Source organism: Anomalospiza imberbis, chromosome 8 (assembly GCF_031753505.1).
Source record: "Anomalospiza imberbis isolate Cuckoo-Finch-1a 21T00152 chromosome 8, ASM3175350v1, whole genome shotgun sequence".
Classification (NCBI taxonomy): domain Eukaryota; kingdom Metazoa; phylum Chordata; class Aves; order Passeriformes; family Viduidae; genus Anomalospiza; species Anomalospiza imberbis.
Window position 1 is genome coordinate 16,962,399 of NC_089688.1, and position 22,914 is coordinate 16,985,312.

At 41.4% G+C, this 22,914-nt stretch overlaps 2 protein-coding genes across 4 annotated transcripts; one reads left to right on the plus strand and one right to left on the minus strand.

The window, feature by feature from the left end:
- The first annotated feature begins 17 nt into the window (after nucleotides 1-17).
- On the plus strand, nucleotides 18-8,187 carry BLOC1S2 (biogenesis of lysosomal organelles complex 1 subunit 2). 3 transcript variants are annotated; one of them, XM_068197526.1, is made up of 6 exons: nucleotides 18-157; nucleotides 1,185-1,301; nucleotides 2,128-2,247; nucleotides 2,741-2,845; nucleotides 3,369-4,432; nucleotides 4,480-8,187. In XM_068197526.1, exons 2-5 carry the CDS (start codon nucleotides 1,259-1,261, stop codon nucleotides 3,398-3,400), a joined length of 300 nt encoding a protein of 99 aa, XP_068053627.1. In that variant the 5' UTR covers nucleotides 18-157; nucleotides 1,185-1,258; the 3' UTR covers nucleotides 3,401-4,432; nucleotides 4,480-8,187. The 3 variants fall into 3 exon arrangements, with proteins under 3 accessions (XP_068053627.1, XP_068053626.1, XP_068053628.1); XM_068197525.1 differs by lacking the exon at nucleotides 18-157 and adding an exon at nucleotides 242-386; XM_068197527.1 differs by lacking the exon at nucleotides 18-157 and adding an exon at nucleotides 555-786.
- On the minus strand, nucleotides 6,506-14,182 carry LOC137478025 (cytochrome P450 2H1-like). The gene is made up of 9 exons (XM_068197522.1): nucleotides 13,954-14,182; nucleotides 12,822-12,984; nucleotides 11,768-11,917; nucleotides 9,824-9,984; nucleotides 9,431-9,607; nucleotides 8,885-9,026; nucleotides 8,414-8,601; nucleotides 7,804-7,945; nucleotides 6,506-7,323 (listed from the first exon to the last, which is right to left on the minus strand). The coding sequence occupies exons 1-9, from the start codon at nucleotides 14,128-14,130 to the stop codon at nucleotides 7,142-7,144; spliced, it is 1,482 nt and encodes a 493-aa protein (XP_068053623.1). The 5' UTR covers nucleotides 14,131-14,182; the 3' UTR covers nucleotides 6,506-7,141.
- Between the last annotated feature and the right edge of the window lie 8,732 nt (nucleotides 14,183-22,914).

A 22,914-nucleotide genomic window follows, 5' to 3' on the forward strand; every position in this document is an offset into this window, starting at 1 on the left:
CGGCGTTCTTGCAATGAGCGGTCCGGTTGCGGTGGGAAGGGGGAAACGATCGCGCTGACGGCGCAGCCGCATCGAGCACAAACCAGGCGCTCTCGGTTCTGCTTCACCGCCTTTAACGGCTGGAGCAAAGTAACCTCGTACCACGTTCTCCACCTCGGTATTCGTGTTTCCTGCAGCCGCGTCCGCGCGGCGCCGGCACACCGCGCACCTGCCGCGGCCGCCCCTCGGGGGGCGGAGGCTCCGGGGGCTCCTCCTTGTGCCGGGCGCGGGGCGGGCCCGGGCCTGGCGCGGGCCGGAGGAGGCGGCTCCGGGCCGGGGGAGCGGCTGCGTGCCCATGGCGGCCGCGGCGGAGGGGCCGCCCGAGGCCGGAGCGCAGCCCGCAAAGCGTAAGGGGTCGGGGCAGGGGTCGGGGCTGGGCCCGGGCGTGCCCCGGGGTCGCGGTGCGGGGCTGGGCCCGGCCCGGCCCAGCCCAGGGAGGCCGCGGCGCGGGCCCGAGTTTCCGGCGAGCCCGGGCCTGGCGTGTGCCGGCCGGGCTGGGCCGAACGCCTTCTGCCCCTGCTGCCCTGGGGCCCGGCCGGGTCCTGCCCGCGCCGCCGCTTCGGTCGGAGGGAGCCGCGGGCCTCGGGCAGCCTTCGTGTGCGAGCCGGCAAACTCTGCCGGCGGGGGAAAGAGCGGCCTGCCGGGTTAGGAAAGAGGTGCGGACTGCTCCGGGGAGGGGCCCAACAAGGGCAGATTGTGGTAGAAACGGGTTTGGAGAAGAAAAGCGGCGATTGCCGCTTTCCGCAGGTGGGGATCTGTTGTAGCCCTTATGAAGCGGACTGGGGCAGCTGTGCTTCTTTTCCGAGTCAGTGACTAGAAATAAGCAGCAGCACCGTGCACAGCCACTCGGAAGTTCTCCCCAGATTGCTTTGTTGTCTAGGCGCGAGGGGCAGTAATACTTGTCAGTGCTGTCAGGTCGGTGCCTGTCTCTTGAATGCTCCGTAAAGTATTACTTGGAAATGCTGGTACTACTTCGAAGAAGCTGCCATGGTTTGTAACTCCTTAACAGTGTAAAGAAGGCAATTTACATGGAAAGTAGCTGAAGGCAGCTTGAAGGGGGAGAAATGGAACCATGTAATATTTCTATTGTGCTTCTGGACTTGTTATAGTTTGCCTTAACCCTGTAATGTCTTTACCCTGAGTAGAGGATCCTGCTATTGAAACTGCAGAGGAAGCTAAGGAGCCAGCGGAAGCAGATATCAATGAACTCTGCAAAGACATGTTCAGCAAAATGGCCACTTACTTGACAGGTGAACTGACAGGTAAGGCACTGCAATATTGACCTGCAAGTTCTTCTTTCTATTCACTTTGTTTCAAAGAAATCTGTTGGATAGTTTGTTTAAACTGTAACTATTTGGATCTCATCTGGTAAGGCTGGCAGTCCAAATTTGGCACATTGCTAGGCTGCTAACGCTGAGATTAGTTATATTAATTTAACAAAGTCCCAGAATAGCGCAAATATTTTTCAGAACAATTCAGTGTGATATTAGCAGCTTAATAATAATAATTTTTTGTCTCAAAGAAGTTTGTACATAGAAAGTCAATCTAACAAAAGCGGTCTGGGTTAGGACAGAGTAGGAGGGATGTACTACAGATAGTGGAGTCATTTTTTTCTTGAGAGCAGGGATCATACATATTTTCCGACATTTATGCTTTAGAATTAACTGCTGTGCAAAATTAACTGGAGCGAAGTAAACTACTCACGAAGTTAATGCATTGCATAGGCTCTAATTTTGAAAGCATTCCTGATTTGCAGACTTTAAGGACCTATGGTAAAAATTACCGGTCTGGATTTGTGCTATCAGTTTTGTAAACATAAGTGTCTAACTGACAGAATTAAGAGTAGAAGTAGGAGGATTTAGTAAACTTTTTTCAAAAAAAGTTTGGAAGTGAATTCATCAGTGCAGTTGATTTTTGCAATTCACAAAATGTTATTTTTCCGTAGAGTGTATACTAATAACCTGTACTGCCATCTAAACTGTTGTGCTTCATTTGGCTGTTGGTTTGAAATCTCTTGTCCTCTTGAAGAGTCTGCACACAATTCAAACTACATCACCTTTAATTAAAATAAACTTGATATTTTTTAAGCCACCAGTGAAGACTACAAACTCCTGGAAAACATGAATAAGCTGACTAGCTTGAAGTACTTAGAAATGAAAGATATTGCTATAAACATCAGTAGAAATCTGAAGGATTTAAACCAAAAATGTAAGTACACCAAATAAGGTAGGGATGTCATGAATGTCACACTTGTTTGAGAAATAAAGCATCTTAGAGTCAGAAGGTTCACACTCCATTAGTGCTGAAGGAAAAAAAACTCACTGATGTAGATGTGCTGCTATGCAATGCCAGTCTGGTATATTTCTTAACACCTTTAGATGCTGTAGGCTGCTGTAAGAGAAAATAAATCTGAATTTGTGTCCTAGTTTACTCCAGACTCTGGAGCTGATATGAATTAGAAAAAGTGTTATTCCTGTTCTCCTGTTACTTGTGTTAGAGACTAGACAGTACTCTTAAACATTTAATATTTTCCTAGAACCTGGCTGTCAGAGTCATCACTTAATTTTGGGGCGGGAGAGGGCACCTTTTGAACTGTATTGTCTGAAGAATGTAATAAGAAATTCTTGTGTTTCAAATGTGAACTGTTTCTTGGAAGTGCACTACTGAGAACTGACAGATAAAATTTTTATGCTTTTTTAAGATGCTGATCTTCAGCCATATCTGGAACAGATAAACCTAATTGAGGAACAGGTTGCAGCTCTGGAGCAGGCAGCTTATAAATTGGATGCATATTCCAAAAAACTTGGTAACTATCATCCTCCACTGTTAAGACCTAGCAGCATGGTGTCTTGCAAGAGAATTTAAAGAGGAAGAAAGAAAGTAAACTCTGTTTTGTTTAACAAATCTGAGGTGTAGAGTTGCCTATGCAGCTTTTGAGCACAAATATTGTGTGTGAAGTGATAAGCATTGGGAAAAGATTCGTGTAATGAGTTATATTTTGGGGGACCAGTACAGGTGTTGTTTAACTACTGCTTATTAGTGAGGCTTGATTTCTTTTTTATGGTAGGCACTGACTTATATTTTAAAGACTGATGTTTAACCTTGCAAGTTGAGGGATTCATAATGTTCCACTGGTCACCCAATTCCTCTTGGCTTGAATTGATATTAATTTCTGACTTAAAACACCAGATTCTTAAAAAATTGTTTTACAATTATATTTGCCTAAAATGCAGTAGAAAAAAAAGGATCCTGGATGATACAGTCAATTAGCTTACAGGATGCAAAGCTTTTATCTACCCAGTACTAAAATACTATTTTTCCTTCTGCAGAAGCCAAGTACAAAAAACTGGAGAAACGATGAAATTACAATACTCTATAAGCTGGAGTTGGGCAGTGAATTGGACTGATCTCTGGTTTTGCACAACAGCAATTCTGTATGTTGACAAGGATTTGGTTTACAGCTGACATGGAGACTGGGACTTTTTCCAGCTATTGGTAGGCTGTATTCAGGCTTAAGGTTGAATAATATTTGCCTCTTCTCAAGGGGTACTGTTGCCTCAGTTCTGCAGTGAAAAGTAGAAGCTTGTCTTTAACTCATGTCGATATTGGCTATTTGTGCGTTAGTCCTGTTTTCCACATGAAATACTCTGTCTAGGGAAAGTCTTCCATAATCTGTAAAGACATTTTCCCTTAGTAGCAGCAGGACCTAAACTTCAGTTTTTCCTTCATTGAGCTCTTTGTTGGGAAGATACCTGGACCTTTGGACTTACTGGGTGGAGTATTGAAAACACTTCATTTTGGTGCCCCCTTTTATCTGTTTGAAATAGAAAGAATTAAAAATTTCCAGTAAACTTGCTGCATATATTTCTCTGGAATTTCGAGTTCTGTTGGAAAGATTACACAAACTTTTTTTTTATTTTTTTTTTCAAAGGAATCTGTTAATAAAGACAAACTCCTTCAAGTTACTAGGGATGATAGAAGAGAACATGTTTTAAACTCTGCATCAAGTATTCCTGCAATTATATTCTTTGACTGTCTGGATCTCTGGTGAAGTTTCAAGACTTAATATTTTATCACATGCTTAGTTGACTTAGCAGACCCTTTCTCTACTTCAGTGAATTTTGATCCTAATAGTTTTTGAAATGGCACACCTAGCACAAAAACCTGCTTCTCTGCTAGGTTAACAATGTTCCAAATTGCTGATTTGGCAGAACCCTTTGTACTGAACAGTTATTCATCTTACTCTAAGAATATTTTTTCTGTACCTATTGACCTTAAGTAATTCAAGCTGGCTTTTGAGTGAGTTGTAGTTGAAGGTAGTACAAGTACTGTATGTAGGAAAGAAGTGGTTCAAACTTAGAGTGTTTAAAAGAATGTCTAGTCAGGTGCTAGTGTAATAAAGATCATCATGCTGTCAGGCTGTGTACAGCCACTATTTAGTCAGGATGGATACTTTTCCCTAGTGCTCTTTAAAAAGAAGCAGACGACTTTTGAGAGCCTTCACCATCACTTTGAAAGTCCTGGGTTTGAAATAGAAATAACATTTCTGTGCTCATGGTGTTACCTGGCAGGACTGCAGGGGGACACAGGCAGGTGCCATACCAGCAGGCAAAACCACAGATCCTGCAGGAAAGGCACAGTATGGACCATGTCCTGTTCCTGTTGAAGAAGTTGCTTTTCTGTGTATACAAAATACAGTGCTATTTTAAAACAACAAGGATGAAAACCTCCAGGGGCTCTGAAGTTGGAAATCCTTCTAGCCATGCACTGTCACCAAGTGCTCAGTTGTTTTCAGGTAAGAAAAGTAAGAAATAGTGAGATCCTTCACAAACTCTTGAGTATTCCACGTCCAGGAAGAAAAAATGAGAGAAGGGACTTGTCCCACAATAGACTTTCTTTTTGAGAGGAAATTTTAGAGATGGACTTCCTGGCTGGCTGGAGGACTGTGTGACATCCCAGTTAGGCTAAGAGCTGACAACTGTGTTCCCCATTGTGTCTCTGAGTAACTGTTACCCTCCTTGCCTGAGGGACCTTTGTGTCACTGGTAGAATCCACATCATGTCAGGGATAGCATGTCCTTGGAGAGTAGCACCATGGAAGAGACATAGGTGTGTGAACAGCATTGTACTGGGGAAAGGTGTAGTCAGTCCAAAAGCAAAGCCACAACTTGGTTACTGCTCAGATGTTTCACCTGGAGAACACCTGAGAAATTCCAGAGTAGGTACAGAAAGAGATTAAATCTCAGAGTTCTCCTTTGCAGCATTTTCTGGTGGAAGATAGAGTAAGAAAATAGTGGGTTCTTAAAAGGAGGAACAGGAGGAAAATAGAAAAGGGAGGGCTGAAGCAATTCTTGATGGCTTAGACTGCAACTGCAAACCAGGGGATGAAAATCAGCCTAGCAAATAACAGCTCTTTTAGAAGAAGCAGAAGAGTTCAGTTCCAGAGAATTTTTTTTCCAGCATCTTGAGAGAGTTCTGCTCAGCCGCTCTAACAGGTTATTCTGAAGTCATTCAAGTTTCAGAGCAGTACTTTGTGGAGATATCCACGGTGTTTGGAATCAGGGCACATGGCTTTAGCCCTCCTCTAATCCCAAAGCCCACTTCATACCATGGTGGAGTCTCCAGGCACTAAAGCTGATTTGCATTGGCTGCCTCCTTGACTTTTCAGCATGGAGGAAGATAACTGGAATAAGAAAGCTACACTCATTTGTTTTGGCTATTTTAGTAGTGGCACGGCTAAAGAGGAAGTACATTGCTTTCTTTTTATCTGGTGAGGGAATTTATTTCTGTAATTCTGTGGAATTTGTGGCTTTTTGCCTTTGCAATGCCGTGCTAGTAATGCATAGTATATCTAGCTTATTAATCTTTGAAAGGAAGCAAATTCTATCCGTTTCACATAAACAGTTAATGACATTGTGGTAATATTACAGTTCTGTGTTTTCCCACATAATACAGATTCAGCTCTCTTTCTTCACTGTAATCACTATATATTATACATTGATGGGAATGTGATTAAGGCAGGAAATGCCAGCCATTGATCTGTACATATATGCTTGGCAAGTCATATAAACTCTATTTATGAATTTTTTCCTGATTGTAACATTGCTGTAGTGATCTTTATGTACTTTATAAAATACTGGGAAGATGAAAGCTGGCATTCATCTAGGAAAAGGCATTAGGGGGCGATCCTGGTATTATTTAATTTGTCCTGTTTCTCCCCAATGAACAGCTCTGTATCCACAGTTGGGGTTCTAATGGGTCCCATAGGGTCAGTGTAGCTTTATCCCAAGTTGGGAATGGATGTTTATAGATCTTTAACCAGCTCATTCTTCAAGCCATAGTACATTTCATATGAGTGAAATGAAGCAGTCAGATGTGTACAGGACTTGAAAAAGATTTTGGAGTATAAGCTTTGTGGACACTGGTTTTTCACCAAAAGATGTTCTGGAATATCAGAAAAACAACAATTCAGTACACTACTTCTTTATTTTGCAGTATAAATTGTAATTTCACAAACTCTCATTGTAATCACAGAGGATAACCCATCTGTCTAGTCATTGATAAACTCTATCCCCACCACAGTAGACAGTAAGTATTGGGTCACGAATACAATAGATGATCATTATCTACCACAAAAAAACCCTTATTTTATGTTTGCCTTTACAAATAGATTGCAAACTAACTGAAAGTACAGAGAGAGGTACTTCAAGCAGAGTTTGTAAAAACCCTGGAGTACAAGCATCTATTCCTGCTGGAACGCCTCAGGTGGTAGGGACAGCAGCAGCAGGGCTCTCAGAGAACTAGTGCAGGTGGCCTGGCATGTCAGGAGCCAGACAGGAACCACAGCTGGGTGAGGTAGATGCAGAGAAGAATCTGTAATTCTGCACAGGGTACTGTGTCCTTCCCTGTGTGATTGCCTACTCTGTTAAGAGCTGGCTGTGGTGATTATAAAAGTACCATACAATTTTTTTTTTCTAAACGCTCTTCTCTCCATAAAATATCTACCAAATGGTCTGAGTGTTTCATTCTCAGCAGAGTGGGGAATGACTGTCATTCAGCCAGAGCACTCAGGAGTTTGGGAGCTGGAAACTGTCTTCACTTGGCTAACGTGGAACAAAAGAGACCTCATAGTGTTGGGGCATATTTGCCAGACTGGTGATTACTGGGCTAATGTCAATGTCTTTGTGATCCACAACAGGCTTCAAAGTAAAGTTCTGTAGGATGGATGTTAAAAATATGAATATCTCCATCCGGGCCAGACCTTCTCCTGCACATACGCGTTTTCCTACAACCGAAAAGAAAAAAAAAAAAAAAAAAGGTCACATGGAGTATTTTGCTGATAACCGATTTTAGCCACAGTCCCATGAAAATTCAGACATCTCAGAATGCACAGGCAGCACTGCAGTATTTTGGGGAAGCATGAATGAAACTAGGAACTCAAGATCTAGAACAATGAGAGTGCTCAGTGTCTGAAGGCAGTTTGAAGGCTCTGGTTGCTCAAGTTCTGTTGCTGTTTGATGGTTTGAGAGACAAGTTGTATGAGTCCTACTTCATACACATCTTGTAGAAGGCATTGGGGGAGTTCTTGTGTTAGCTAAAAAAGGAAGTCAGCTGGAACTGTATTGCAGGGGTTAGAGCTTCCTAGAAGTGACTCTAGTAGATGTCACCTGACATCATTGTACAGACAATAGTGATGGAGCCATGAAATCTTCAGAGAGATTTCAGGAGAGGATAGTCTAGGATCTGAAATAGCAAGAGGTCTTACCTATAGAAAATGGCATGAAGTAGTCACTTTTTTTAAAGGTCCCATTTGCATTCAAGAAATGTCCTGGGTCAAATTTTTCTGGATTTGGAAATTCCTTGCTATCATGTAGGACAGAACTCAGCATAGGGAATATCAGAGTGTCCTGAATTAACAAAAAAGAAAGGTACAATGGAGATACATTAAAGCAAGGAGGCACTAAGAAGTTCCCAGAGCCAAACAGAAGGCTAGTCAAAGTTTAAACAGTTTTAAATGAACATTTAATGCATGAAAATATGTGCCATTGGTATGGCAAAGATGTTTTTTTGTGAATTTAATAAAGAGTCTGTTTAGAGTATTTAATATTGCTTCCAAATAAATTAAAACTTACACTGATGTGAAAAAAAACCCAGAAATATCACCCTCTTCATACAGAGGATGCAAAAGTATTTTCTTCTTTTTTTTTCTAATACAAGGGATTGGACTCAATAACTTCCAGAATCCCCTTTGGAAAAAAAAAAAATCCAATTCAGTATCACATTTCAATGCTTTTGAAAATAAATGAAATACAAAGAACAAAACTCATAATTGTTTTCAAGCGATTACGACCTTTCTCAGACACAGTGTAACAGACCTTGGGAATAAAATAGTCTCTGAATTTGGTGTCTCTGATTACAGCATGTGGGACATTAGTAGGAAGGAAATCAATGTATCTCTGGATTTCATGGATCACAGCATCTGTAAAGGGCATCTGGCTCCGATCCGACATGCGAGGGCTTCGGTCTCGGCCAATCACGGAATCAATCTCCTTTTGCATTTTCTCTGTTGAGAAATCAGTAAATGTTGGATGAACAAGTCCCCCATGTGTTTGCCTGAACCTCTCTCCATATTTACAACAAAATATGCTTTTAGCACACCAGGAATATATTTTTATACTTAGTACTAACTTTTGCTTTTCGTGAAGACATCCAAGACATACACATTTCCACACTGCAAAAACATACTTCCTTAGTCAGGGGACTGTTGCCACATGTGGTAGTGACAGGAATTGTCCAAACTGATCCCACAACCTATTAAAAAGTTTTAAACTATTTATTTCCATTACCTACTATCTCTGGGTATTTATGGAGAATCAGAACCGCAAATCTCAGTGTGATGCTTGTGGTCCCTGTTCCTGCAAGGAACAAGTCGAGTGTGGTTCTGCTCAAGGTCTCAATGGTGAATTTTGAGTCATCATTCCCTTTCTCCTGCAGGAAGATTTGGCAGAAGGTTTTGAATGACAAACCCAAGAAGTTTGCTTAAAAAGAAAATGTAGGTGTATGAACACATCTAATGTTCTTTCAAAAATACAACACTCAGAACACCAGCATTTATGGTAGGTTTACTAAATAATATTATTATATGGAAGGAGCATTTAATTGTATTAACCAGATTGGTCTTCAGCTTTCATCACTTTGGCTCATGCTGTTTATTCTGTGTTTAAGAATCCTTGATAAGAAAATAGAGATGATAAAATGAAGTCAGTGTATCATGAAGAGCACGTTCCCCTCTGTATTTGCAAAAAGCCAATGCCTCATCACAAGTAAAAAGAAAAGATCTGATTCAAGTAGTGATTTCCATATAATCCAATGAATCTCTACACTTACAGTACCTGTTCCATTTTATTAAGAAAAGCATCAATAAAATCTCGAGGACAAGTGGGATCCAGGGTTTTCTGGTGTTCCATTACGATATCTGTTGCAAATTTATCAACTTTTTCAACATTTTTTATCAGTCGTTGATGAGGTCCAGGTAAATAATCCATGACATTTGGGAAGAAATTATATAGCTGTAAAAATAAAGGTATGAAAAAGCACATTCTGATTAATGTGGATAAACTAAAATGTTCCTGATTGTAACTATGAAAATGAGGCAGTTAAACTGTTTTGGAGCAGTAGGTCTTTCTTACTCAGGATTTTATGGTCATTTACTTTATGGTTTCACTACATTCAGCGATTTGAATATTATAATAACTAACAAATGTATTAAATCAAACCAGACACACCTGTGTTTGTGTAGAGACCTGGAGCTTGTTGTTTTCCTCTATCAAATCAATTAAAGTCAGAAAATTCTTGTCCTCATAGTCAAACCGATCCCCAAAGACGATGGAGCAGATGATGTTGGAAACAGCGTGGATTAGGAAACTGCCAGGGTTGAGGGGTTGCTCTGCAACAAACATCAAAAAAAGGTATCTTACTTTCAGTATTTAATGGATCAACCCCTCCTCTTACACTACAAGGTAGTTTCACATTTTCTGGAGATCCAGAATTTTGCACTCCTTTGAAAGGACAGTGAAGGGCTTACCAACTTATTCTTGAAGTGAACTAATTTCACTCTTATAGTGGCTTAAGTATCTCTTCTGTCTTGCTCTCAGCAGCACCCTGGTCTGAGTGCCTTAGTTGCTCTTCAGCTAGCACATACCTGTCTGTCTTATAGACTGTATTAGAAACAGCCTAAACATTACCAAAAAACCCCAATGAAACCATGGGGACTTTGCCTGAACCACGTCTTGAGGTTATTGCACTCTCCTTATTAACTTCATTAGTGCAACCTCAGTTATATAACCCTGTCCTTGGGGTTCAAATGCCTGTGATCTAAGTCTAGTTTTGATAGCACAGCTGCATGACTCCGTTGCAGAGAATTATGGTGTAAGCAAAGAGCAAGATTAGACTCAAGAAAGAAAGGAGAGCTAATAACAGACAGTGATAGGGTACACCTCAAAGTTTCAAGATGAGAATCAGTAACATGAAAATATATAAAATCCTGAAAGAAAACCACAGAGTGAAAAAATGTCAGCTTGGTAGCAGACTATTCCAAGGAGCAATAGCACCAGTTCTCTGCCTGACTGGTGACTCCGTGGCCATTGAAGACTCAGCGGATATTTCAGAGGTGGTGAGTATATTAATGCTGATTGTAGAAGACACTAGTCATAGCTATTTATTAATTGCATTAAGGGTAAATAATTAATACTGGATTTATGCTTTAAGGGTAAATAATTTATACTGGATTTATACTTTTTGGTTGTATATATCTTGCTTGTAAAACCTTTTAATACACAGTAAAAGATGCTGCAACAAGGTGAGCCAGATTTAGAGGCTTGCATAAGGGCATAAGAAATATAGTATTACTGTGACAGTCAAAAGATAAAAGCAATGCAGGTGAGAGTGCTTTCTCTGATTTATAAAATGAATGTTTATCTGAGAAGTCAGATTGTATTTTCTAGTGGCTCATGGAAACCAGTGATGCTTAATCATTCTTTTAGATCAATCTCCTTTTCTCCCCTTGCAGAATAGGCACACATTGAGGGCTGGCAATGAAAAGTGTGGCTGATACTGTGCCACCCTCAGGGGACACATTTAGAAGTAACACTGACTTATATATTACTAGAAAACACATTTGCAGGTTGAAACCAAGTGGGTAACGTTATACCCTGCCCTCAGAAGCAGGTTATATACCTGTTCCCATTGGACAGCCCCACCAATACTGGGATGTATTGTCTAGTGTTCAGATGGACCCAACCCCAAATATCTGCAAATCAGTTCTCTGGTCACCTACTTCTTCAAGATCTGTTTACATAGAGTTGCAGGAGACAAGGTGAAGAAGAGCATACTTGGTTACCTGACAGCATCCAGCACTGTCTCCATGGCTGAATTCCATCAAACCCTTGGCTCTGTGGCAAAGCCATTCCTTTTGCCCCTTCCTGTCTTGTTCCTTAAGCAGAATAGGTTAAAAGGCGCTTTCCAAGTCTCTTTCTCCTACTTTTATCCTCCATACTGTCACAGTGCCTTTGATTGACCCACTGATAACTTTGCCCACAGAAGCAGGGAGCAGAAACAGCAGCCATACACCCACTCCTTGGGTCATAGATTTTGTAAAGCAGCCCTACACCCCTCATTGTCTCATTGCAGATATGCACAGTGTCTCAACAGGCACAAAGTCCTTATCATACCACGTGTGTTCCTGAGCCTCTCCACCAGAAAATGAGCTTCCTCCTGGATTCGCTCCTCAATACCCTTTTTCCCCATCCCAAAATCCCGCAGGGTGGTGAGTGCAAATCGTCTCAGCTGCTTCCAGGTCTCCCCATTGCTGGTCACAATGCCTGACACAGGGAGGAAAAATAGACCTTCATGATGAAACAGTTTTTTTTTTTTTTTTCCTTTAATGGGAGCTACACAGTAAGTACTCAGTATGCAAAGACACCTCTCTGTGGAGTTACACTGGAATTGCTATCTGCCCAAAACCATAACTTCTTTGCAATTCTGAAGGTGGCAAAATTGATCCATCTGTCACAGCACTTGAATAAAACGGACTTTATTCCAAGGATAAGGAAAACTATGTTACAAAGCAAGCAAGAAGTAACACTGAATTGGTCTTGGACAGAAGGCCTTTACACTGACATAACCACTCAAATGTTCTGCTGTGCACCTGCATAGAGCATATCATTATTGACAATACCAATGGTACTGCACTGTATATGTAATACCACGGAATATGTACTATAAATGCCATACCAGGGTCTGACCTGGTTAATAATATCATTATCTACTCTGGACTGTGGCCCTTACTGAGTCAGCCTATATTATCTTATCTTTGTTGTGCTCTGGACTTTTCTTTTGCTGGTTCCTTAGCTGTGTCTATATTTAGAATATTTTCAGAAATGGGAGAAGAGACCTTAGAGGCACATTTAATGTACAAAATTTTAGCCAGAGCTTGGAGCACACTGGAAATAAAAAGGCACTCAGTGAAGTCATCCTGGGACCTTAACCAGTTCTCCAGGGGACCAGTTTACTCAAGGTCCCCTTGAGTAATGAGTTGGGCTTTTTGTCTTTAATTGCTAATTTGTCTGCATAAGTAATGAACTGGGTTTTTTTGCTTTTAATTGCTAATTTGTCTGCATAAAAGTAGTAAATGAAATCTACATGCCCCTCTGCAGTGCTCTCTCAGCTGTGTTTCTGAAGCTCTGAAAGCATCTGTTTTGCATGTTGGCATTACCAAGAACGTACCTGTGCCTTGGAAGAGTTTTTTAATCATTGGTAGAATGCCTCTTCCACTGAAGTCATCTCCTTGATCAACCAGAGCTTCTTTTACAACATCATAGCCATACAGCACCACAACCTTTTGTGGGCCCAAATGTACTGTGAAGACAGGACCATACTTCTCACTGAGCTGTAGGAAAGGTGAGCACAAAGAGCAACATGACAACATCAGTGATAATCATGTGACGTTTGTAGGTCAAACAAAGAGGTCTGAGAGGTGATGTGTCATTGTCCCAACACTGTTGAGACATAACATTGATTAACAACAGTGCAGAAATCTTTCAATTATGACTTACAGACAAGGGAAGAGGGAATCATACCAGAAATAGGAAATATGAATGGAAATGGTGAGTATCTAGTCTGAACCTGAGAAAAGGAAATAGCCCTTCACAGGGCTGGCAAAACATTTCAGAATACCTTTGTGCAGGGCATAGTGGATAACAATTTACATGAGCTCTAAAATCAGTAATAGACACAATATGGAAGCAAATGCCTAAAGGGTTTTTGACCACAGACAGTGAAACTGTCTCTCAAATGGGTATTTTTGCCAGATGGGTGACATCAGTCAGGGGAGGGAATGGACAGCACAATTCACCTCCAAATGCAAACGTTTTTACTTCAATTTCTGCACTTGCTACTTCCACTCCCAGAAGATCCTACATATCTGCTAGGGAGCAGATGCAGCAAAATGGAGCAGGGCTCCTCCCCCAAAAAAGGCCAGGCTGTGTTGCCAGCATGGTGAGGAATTGAGCACAGGAGGATTAAAGTGCAACAGCATCAATGCCTTGATTGCTAATCCACTGCAAATTGTAGTACTGTGGTACAAATTGTGAGTGCAGCACATAACTCATTTCTCTATGGTCATTGCAAATATATAGACTGACATATATATATTTATATATACATACCTGTAATATGTAGACTTAGAAATGCAATAGATTATTGTGATTAGGCTTAATAAGCATGTAAATCTGGGAAACCTTTTGTTTAACATTTGGTCAATGCAAATTAAGCTTGTGAATTTAGCTGAGAACGGCAGGACTGGACTTTATTTTATACACCATAAAGATAACATAGAAAGAATAAGACAGTCCCTTACCTGTTTCATGCTTTCAGGCAAATTCCATGGGTTTATCTGGAGCAGGTTTCCAACAATGGGGAATGCAGTGGGACCAGGAGGCTCCTTCCCTTTTTGAGATCTGCTTCTCCATGTGGCAAAGAGAAGGCATGAGATGCATACCAGCAAGAAAATAGTGGTCACTCCCAGGGCCTCCATGGTGGGCTGAGGAAGAGAAGTCAAGTGTCAGAAAAGCCTGGTGCTGGACCTGTAAATCCATGCTCATTTATATGCTGTGATGCCAAAGCACGTGGTTGAAATTAGCCTTGTCATTCCTGTTGAGATATGAGTTTACTTATTAATCTGCTAATGATAAGAATGAATGTTAATAAAACTGACTTTGTGAGTTATGTAATAGTCCTAAAGCAATGGTAAGTAAGACCTTGCAAAGCCCTGGTAGGGAAACAAGTGAACAAGGAATGAGAACATGTGTAGAGAGCAGAAGACGGTAAAAACTGTAGCTTAAGAAGGGGAATGGAAATATTAGTTGAATAAAAAAAGAAATAGCTTTCATTACCTTAGGAAGTCTCTGTGTAATAAGAAAGAGACATGACATTACTCTTAAAGTAATCCTGAATGAGAATCTGCAGAAGAAGATTGGTTATCTCTATTTATCTCTATCTCTGATCTGTGAAACTGGTGCTCAAAGACAATGCAGTGGATAATGCTGGCAAGAAAAATGAAATGTGTTGAACACTTACAGAATATTCTGAGTTGGAAGGGACCAACAAGGATCATCTAGTCCAACTCTAAAGTGAATCACCCCTCCAGGGATCAAACGCACAACCTTGACATTATTAGCACCATGCTATATCAGTTCAGCTAAGGTCAGTATGAATTCTCTGTAGCAAAATCTGTCTGGACAGTTCTGTTTGGAACAGCTATCTCTTTTTTATTCTCCCTCCTCCCCCTCCCACCTTCCCCTCTGTTTTTGAGAATCTTTCTGTGTTGCAGCCCCAGACTCCTAGCAGGGGAGAGAAATCCTCATTGCTCCCTGCTTCTGTGGGGTAAGTCTTGCCCCACAGAAGAGCCCTCACCTATCACCCCATAGGCTCTGGTCACACTCTGAGCACTCTCCTTCTCTTTGCTTCAGACACCTGGGTCTCTGTAAAGCACCTACTGACAATGGATGAGCATTAAATTGGTGTCAGTGTCCTCTGGCAGTGCCTGTTTCTCTTTACATACTAAGGAGGGAGCTCATCCAGATTTTCAGACAACTAATGTCAGATTAGGAGTATCCCAACCAAACAACCATGTCAGGGACCATTTCAATCAGAGAAACAGGCTCTGCCACCTGCCAAGACTCTTCCCATCCCATTCCATCATTTGACACATAGCCAAAATGATACTGACCCCTTAGATGCTGTGATGCTGGAAGGATGTGTTAAAATGCATATAATCTTATATATCCTATATATAAGAATACATATCCTATGCATAAGAATATATATGTATCTTAATCTCTTCTTTGTCTCTCTGATAATGGTAATGGAAAGCAATTTGTCTTCCTGCATGAACTTGTTGGCTTAGAACTTGAGTCCACATTTGTTCAACCAGTTTTTGGTTGTTCATGTGTACAAAAATAACCAGACATACTGTAAATTCCACACTTAGTTCTCTACTGAGTTGTCAAAATGGGGTTTAAGGATGGGTAGATTTTATCTTTAGCCCAGTTAGCTGAGTACTAGCAGACTCTACAACAGTGAGGAAAGAAACATAGCCAGCTTAAATTTAGATATTAAAAAGATGGGTGTACAAATGAGCTGACAGTGTCACCTGTTAGTGGGGAAATACTGATACTTCCAGAGAACAGGTCATCTCACTTTGCCTATGAGCTTATTCATGTGAAATGAGTCAGTCACTGAAGAAGTTTGTTTTCCCTGACTACAAAGAAAGGCTCTGGAGAGATACAGATTTACATGTCTGCCTACTAAAGATCTGTTTTGAGACAGATGACTCTAATTCCCTGGTCATTTCTCCTGGTCCTAATGGGGTTTTTTTATCAGCAATAAATTCTGCAACTTCTAGTACAAAGGGCATTACTCTGAATACTGCACACCAGGGTATTTAAAACCAGAAGTGGGCAGATGAGTGAAATTGAAAGGAACCTTCTAGGCTTTGGAGGGATGATTATATTGCTGAAAACAGTCAGTTTTATTGTCATCAAGGAAAAACTCTAGTTGTTTGCTTTTTCTTTTCCTTTGCTTTTGTAGATAAAGTGCCTTGCATTCCTCTATTGGCAGCCCTGAGGGTGAACAAATTCTGTGAAGCCTAATGCACTGGAAAAGCAGAGCTTTGCTTGCAGCATCATCCCACATCCATCCTTTTTTATTATTTATCTAATTACTCACATAATCCCCAAAGGATTTCAAAATGGTGTTGGGAATAAAGCCAGAGCTGCTTGGAGGGATCCATGAGTTTAACTGGGAAGAGATTTAACTGCCAAAGGTCTAGGGTCACCTCTGATGACAGAAAGACAGGGATTATTTGAGTATGGAAGGTTTATCTGGGTCTGAAAGACCCATCCTGATATAGTTCACATTCACAGGAAGCACCTAAGAGATTCTGTTTTCTTCCAAGCTTTCTTCCCAGTGTGGTAGGAAAGCAGATGCCAGGGCCTCTGGTCTTGTTACAAATTGGCACTATTCTCTGGCTCCACCTGCAAATTCAAGCTCAAATTGACAGGGTGGGATGCTGCTGTATGAACCAATATTTCAAATTCCAGACCTTCCTTAGAGTGCCTTCTGGAAGCTGTTGCTTTGCTGGGCCTACCTAGTGGCATGTATGGGCCAGCTCCTAGGATTCCATCCTGTGTTACACGTAGCCTTTAATCTGGGACCTGCACTTAATCAATTTGCGTCTGTTGTCCTCCAGATTAGCTCTGTGAGAAAACAGACACCTTTTTCTCCCCAGAACAGCCTCTTCAAGTGTATTCACAGCCTGCTCAGGCAACCTGGATCTGGCTCCCTTGCAGCAGCGGGTGTGGCGCCGCAATTTAGATTTGTGACAGCGGTGAGGACACACCAGTGTTTTAGCTACTGCTGAACAATGCTTGCACACCACTGAGGCTTTCTTGGTTGCTCCCTCTGTCCCCAGCCCAAGTAGCAGGCTGGGGGATAGCAAGGGATTGGGAGTGGAGACTGCTTGGACAACCATCCCAAACTGACCTAAGAGATAATCCATGTCTAACATCATGCTTGGCAATGAAAACTGGAGAATTGTCTCTCCAATGCAGCCATTATTCAGAGACTGTGTGATCATGAGCTTTTTGGTGGTGAGTCTTTGCATCACTTGTTTATTTTTTCTGTCTCTTTGTTTAACTGTCTTTATCTTGACCAGGAAATTTTATCATTTTTGTTTTTCCAGATTGCTCCCTCATGCTGTTAGAGAGAAATCTAGAGTTTGCAAAGTGGAAAGCTGGGTACAGACTACTAGATGGTGTCTATTCCCTGGCATCCAGGCACAAATATATGTAGCAATTTTTGGTATTTGTTCCTTTCTATATTTTCAAATAGGCCAAAGGAGGTGGCTTTTCACACACCATACACTTGGGCTGTGGAACACAATTTTTCAAGATGTATGTGTCCAAAAAGTAACCAGGCTAATTTATGGGAGCAAAATTGAGAGTACTCAAACACAAAGATACCACTGATAACTCAGGAATCACTGGAGACTGAAGCAGTCTGAAAGAATATTCCTCTGTGGTAGCCACGTTCACTTTTGTTCTCTTCCTTGGGAACTAATTTTTAAGCTAGTGTTGGAGTTGGTCATAATTCTGGGTTGCCTTGACTGTTGTCATGATCCAGTACACCCATCTTTGGGTTCCTATGTCCTTACATTAAAATGTGACATTTCACTAAACATTTTCATTGAGATGGTTTAACCCCAGCTGACAACTGAGCACCACACAGCCGCTTACTCTCTCTCTCTCTCTCCAGCAGGGTAGAGGGAAAGAGAACTGGAACATTACAAGTGAGAAAACTCATGGGTTGACATAAGAACATTTTAATAATTAAATAGATAACGATGATGATGATGAAGAAATTATAAAAATGAAACTCAAGAAAGACGAGTAACAGAAACTAAGCACAATTGCCACTACCAACCAATTAATGCCCAGTCACTGCTGAGCATTGGCCCCCAGCCTATTTCTCTCTATTTTATGCCTTGAGCATGTTGCCATATGGTATGAAATATCCCTTTGAACAGTTGAGATCAGCTGTCCCAGCTGTGTCTCCTCACAACTTGTGCTACCCCAACCTATTTGCTAACTGGGTGGTAGGAAAATTAGAAAAGACCTTGAGGCTGCGCAAGCACTGCTCAAAAATCACTAAAACATGCCTGAATTATTAACACTGTTTCCAGCACAAATCCAAAACATGGCCCCTTACCAGCTACTATGGAGAAAATTAACTTTACCCATCCAAAACCAGGACAGCAAGTTGGCAGAGTAGCCTGTAGAAATCATCTTGCCTTTTCTGCTGTGAATAGCAACATCTTAGCTACTAAGCTTTTACTGCTTTCAGACAGGACTTTCCTTAGTGCTGTGTAGAAAATACAATATCAACCTCTGCCTTATTTCTGGCAGCAATTTGACAAAGAATCTGCCATGGTCAGCAAGTATTAAGGTTCAGTGATATCTTCAGTATTCACCAATTTATGGAACACCCATATTTGTAAAATGCTACACGTTGTACTATAGATAAGATACAAACTACATCATTTGTTTTCAGATCACAGAAATTACATTTGACCAGCTAGATCAAAAAACTTGGTTAAATATTTATGTATGAACTCACTAGACCCAAAACATAACTCAGCTGAAAAAGGATGAAGTCAATGAAATTCATCAGTCATTCGCAATACATGGCAAACTGCTTTTTAGTAATCAGAAGGGCAAGAAAATGAAGCTCGTAACAGCCTTCCCACTTGATCTGTAGGTGACTCCACCAACAGTAAGTCACTATGTTGCTGCTATACCCCATTATCTCTCAGTAAGGTGATTAGTTCTAGACTCTGGTCAGCATAAAAAAACAACAGGCATTTCCCCAAGTCAGGAAAAAAAAAGAGTCAGGAAATGGTGAAAGTCAATCAGGTGCCATACACGGTAAAAAGAGGCACAAAATCAAAGACTGCTAGTTTCAAAGAGGGCAAAAGACCTTAGCAGATTTCCTGAGAGTGCTGCTCTCAGCTACCTGCATGAGCAGCTGAGCTCCTCCTGACCAGCTGCAGACCCACTGTGGTGTACAGCAGTGGGCAACATTTTTCAGCTGTCCCCAGCTGTAACACCATCATCACAGGGCAGAGTGCCCACCGTGCCTTTCCAAAGGCTGACCAGGGAATCGGCAGGACAAACAAGATTTGAGCACAGAACTGCTCAAACTCGAGCTAGGGCCTGAACTAGAGGCATTCTGCAACTTTAGAAAATTACTTATCATCATCACAAAAAATCATGGAAGCATATAATTTGCTGGTAGTCTGTATGCTCTGAAAACAGTGCATATCATACAGAAAAATGATACAACCCCAAGAAGTGACCCCAACAAAGGGCCCATGCAAAGACTCTCCTACTTCAGATGTCATCCCTGTCTCCCTCAAGCGTGAAAGTGGCTGTTTTCCCCCTCCCAGCCACCACCTTCTCCTACACATATCACTTCCTCTGGAAATGGTGATGCCTAATGCATTCTCTCTCATAAAAATGAAAGATGTCCCCTATCCTTTTTCATTTTTTTGGAATAGTGAAAGAGGAGAACATTAACTATGATTTATTTTCCCACTTAAGAGGTGTGAAGTATATGATATTTCAATGAAAAATTGTCAGAAAAAAAGAAAAAAATATTTTGATAGGTACCTCTTCCTTCTTTCTCTGTGACTTTCAGATAAAGTTATTAATTTAAGTAAATCTCCCAGTAGGGCTATGGCAAAAGACGCAGTGTGATCCACATGTGGTACTGTACAAAACATTCTCTTCCTATTCAACAGCTCAGATGACACAGCTCCTAAAAGCAAAACAAACATTGCGCAGGTTATTTAGTATTTCACAAGGACTTGGCAAGAAGGATATTTGATTTATCCGTGCAAATAAGATGGTTAAATGTTTCTTTATGAACTCAGTTAATCCAGGCATGACCTAAAAGGATCAGACTTTGTAACTAGGTTTCACTGAAAATTAGCTTCCATTATCTCTTTCAGTGTTCCCTTACCTTTTTCATTGCACCTTTCATCTAAGGTACATTGACTCATTAGACTAAGAGCTATTAAAGATGGATTACTATTTATTATTTGATCCAGGTGTAACTATCTACCTGGGGTAGATCATGTCATGGCAAAGGCCTGCCTAGAAATGTTTCAGCCTTATAAAAGGAAAAATTGAGAAAGAAAGAAAAAAGTACATTGTCATCCTCTTGTTATGATATAAAGAGACTGCCCTATCCTGATTACTGAATTCATCCTTATGAGAGGTTTATTTCTGTCCTGGAGGCAGAGTAATTCTGCTTTCCATGGGTCCATTTGGATATCATTTGCAGACTGCTGCCTGGGAAAAAAAAAGGCTACTGAGGTAGAAAATTATCAGCCCAACCCCTAAAAGCAGGTCCTGAACTTTGAATGTCTCACAGACACTGTACTTGGAGGCCAAGAAAAGAGAATGCTCTAAGCAAAATAGGAGCCCAGAAAGCCAGCTCCAAGCAGCATGGATCTGCTGGCATTCCCCATAGGAGACTGGTCAGATGCAGAGGTCTCCAAGTGTTGCTAGCAGGAAGCCTCAGCACAAAAACCTGAGCAGCAAACAAGAGCTATCTGGGGGTAGCAGGTACACTGGGTTAAAAGAAAATAGGTGGCAGAATAAATGCAGGAGGAGGGCACAGCCTATGAGAAGCAGCCTCTGGAACTGGGGCTGTGGCCCCATTTCTGAGACCCTGCAGGGGACTATGGCCCACAGAGGAGGAAGCAGGAGGGAGAGATACTGGCAGGTGCCCTGGCCGGGGGCCCCATTTCATTCCATGGAAAGACATGCTGTGCCACTGGAAAGAAAGGGATGTACAAAGATCAAGGAGGCACTTCTGAGGCACTTCCCCTTGTGCCCCTAAGGGGAAATATATCTTAGCTATTATAAAGAGCAGTTGAAAGTAAAAAACAAATTTAAATGAGACAAAGCATATTTATAAAAATAAATACAGCTAGCTGAATAATGTATAGCCATGGTATACCACTTTAAAAAGGATTCTAAACTACTTGCTTCAGTCATTGTTTTTTAATTTAATTTTTTATTGCTATATAAGGAAATTTGAACCTACTAGAATCATGTATATATAGTCTCACTCTGTGGTGTGATAATACAGTAAGTTCCTTATGTCTGTGGGCTGGGTTAAGTAAATTTGGGTTCCTTTCTTTATATGCTGTTTCTCTCACCTCTCTCCTTTTTCTTCTCAACCCTCCAAGGGAAAAAAAAATATATGGGCCTTCTCTTGTAGCTCAAAAAATTACATAACAGGCTCCACAATCAATGGGACATTCCTCCGCTACTTTCCTACTGCTGGCTGGCTTATCCCAAGTCCAGGAAGGAGTTCACACTGTCATGGATAAACAAAGTGGATAAACTCCAAATGGCTGCTGAGCAAGCTTTGTGCTGGAGAAGGTGAGGTGCTGTGAATGTGCTGCTTCCTCAGGTGCCCTGTGGATCCTCTTTCTTTCCATGCCTCTGGCCAGGCACGTTATTTGCTTCAGTGATGGCAATGTGCTATACAACAAATGGCCATGTGCAATGTGATTGCACCGGTGGAGGGAGGGCATATGGACCATATCTGACACACCTGAGCCAGCAGCACTGGGATATGCACAGCCTGCAGATCAGCTACAGAAATTTGGACAAACCTGGGTGATGTTCATTTAGAGCTTGTGCTGAAAGTTGTATACTGCTTAACAGAGAGATTGCACCAAGAGATTGATCATGCTTTGCCCCAAGAAGCTGGATGTCTGCAGAGGTGCTTTAACACCTGAGATCCAGACTTCTTTTCCATGTTACAGGCTGCTGCTAAAATGAGCATGTCAGGCAGCAATTTCTTCTTTAGGCCAATTCTCAGTACTGCCATCTAATGCAAAACAACTTTGTCTCCTGTTCAACCTAAGAATTACACCCTTAATCTCATGAATGAATTAATTAATCCCATGAAGAGTTACACAGCTGAAATTCTTGCTACAGTCCCTCACTCAGTCTTCTCCTTGTCCCCATCTAGGACTGTGCCTGGAGGGGTGAGGAAGGCCTTGTCCTCTCTCCCAAGCACCACCTTTTTGACTCTTTCACTGTCAATACAGAGTCTGTTGCAAGTGGCCAGAAGTGTGTGCCACACACATTCACATCTCATGCATTCCCAGCCACTGACAGACAGTCTTTGGCACAGATGGAATGTTGGTCTGGCCCAGGGTTGGTGCCTGGCTTTTCTTACACTTCCACATGCATTTCCAGCTGTGTGCTGCTGTACAATTTAGGATGTTATTAATGACAGAGTTGATGAAGTGGGGGACAGAATTTTATCTCTTCATCAGAAGTAATTACTGTTTTTTTAGCCCAGTTTTCACTGAAATTCACCAAGAAATTCTGGGGAAAAAAATCCCCAAACCAATAGACAGTGACCCACACACACACTCTCATACCCCCCCAAAACCCAAACCAACTGTTTGTTATCACAATTATGTTTCAGCAAAGAAAATTGCCTATTTTTATTCCCAAAGGTCATGTACTGATATATTAAAATTAAAAGTGCTATTTAAAAGTGACTAAAACCAAAAACCTTGCAGTATGGCTGCAAAGGTTGTTTATAGGTAGTGGTTGGGTTCCTGCCCACCACTGATGTGTTCTTCTGGCTAGAAGAGAAATAGTGTCATTAGTAACAGACCATTGAAAGGCTGGTAGATGCCCTATGGCAAAAAACCCCAATCCCCAAA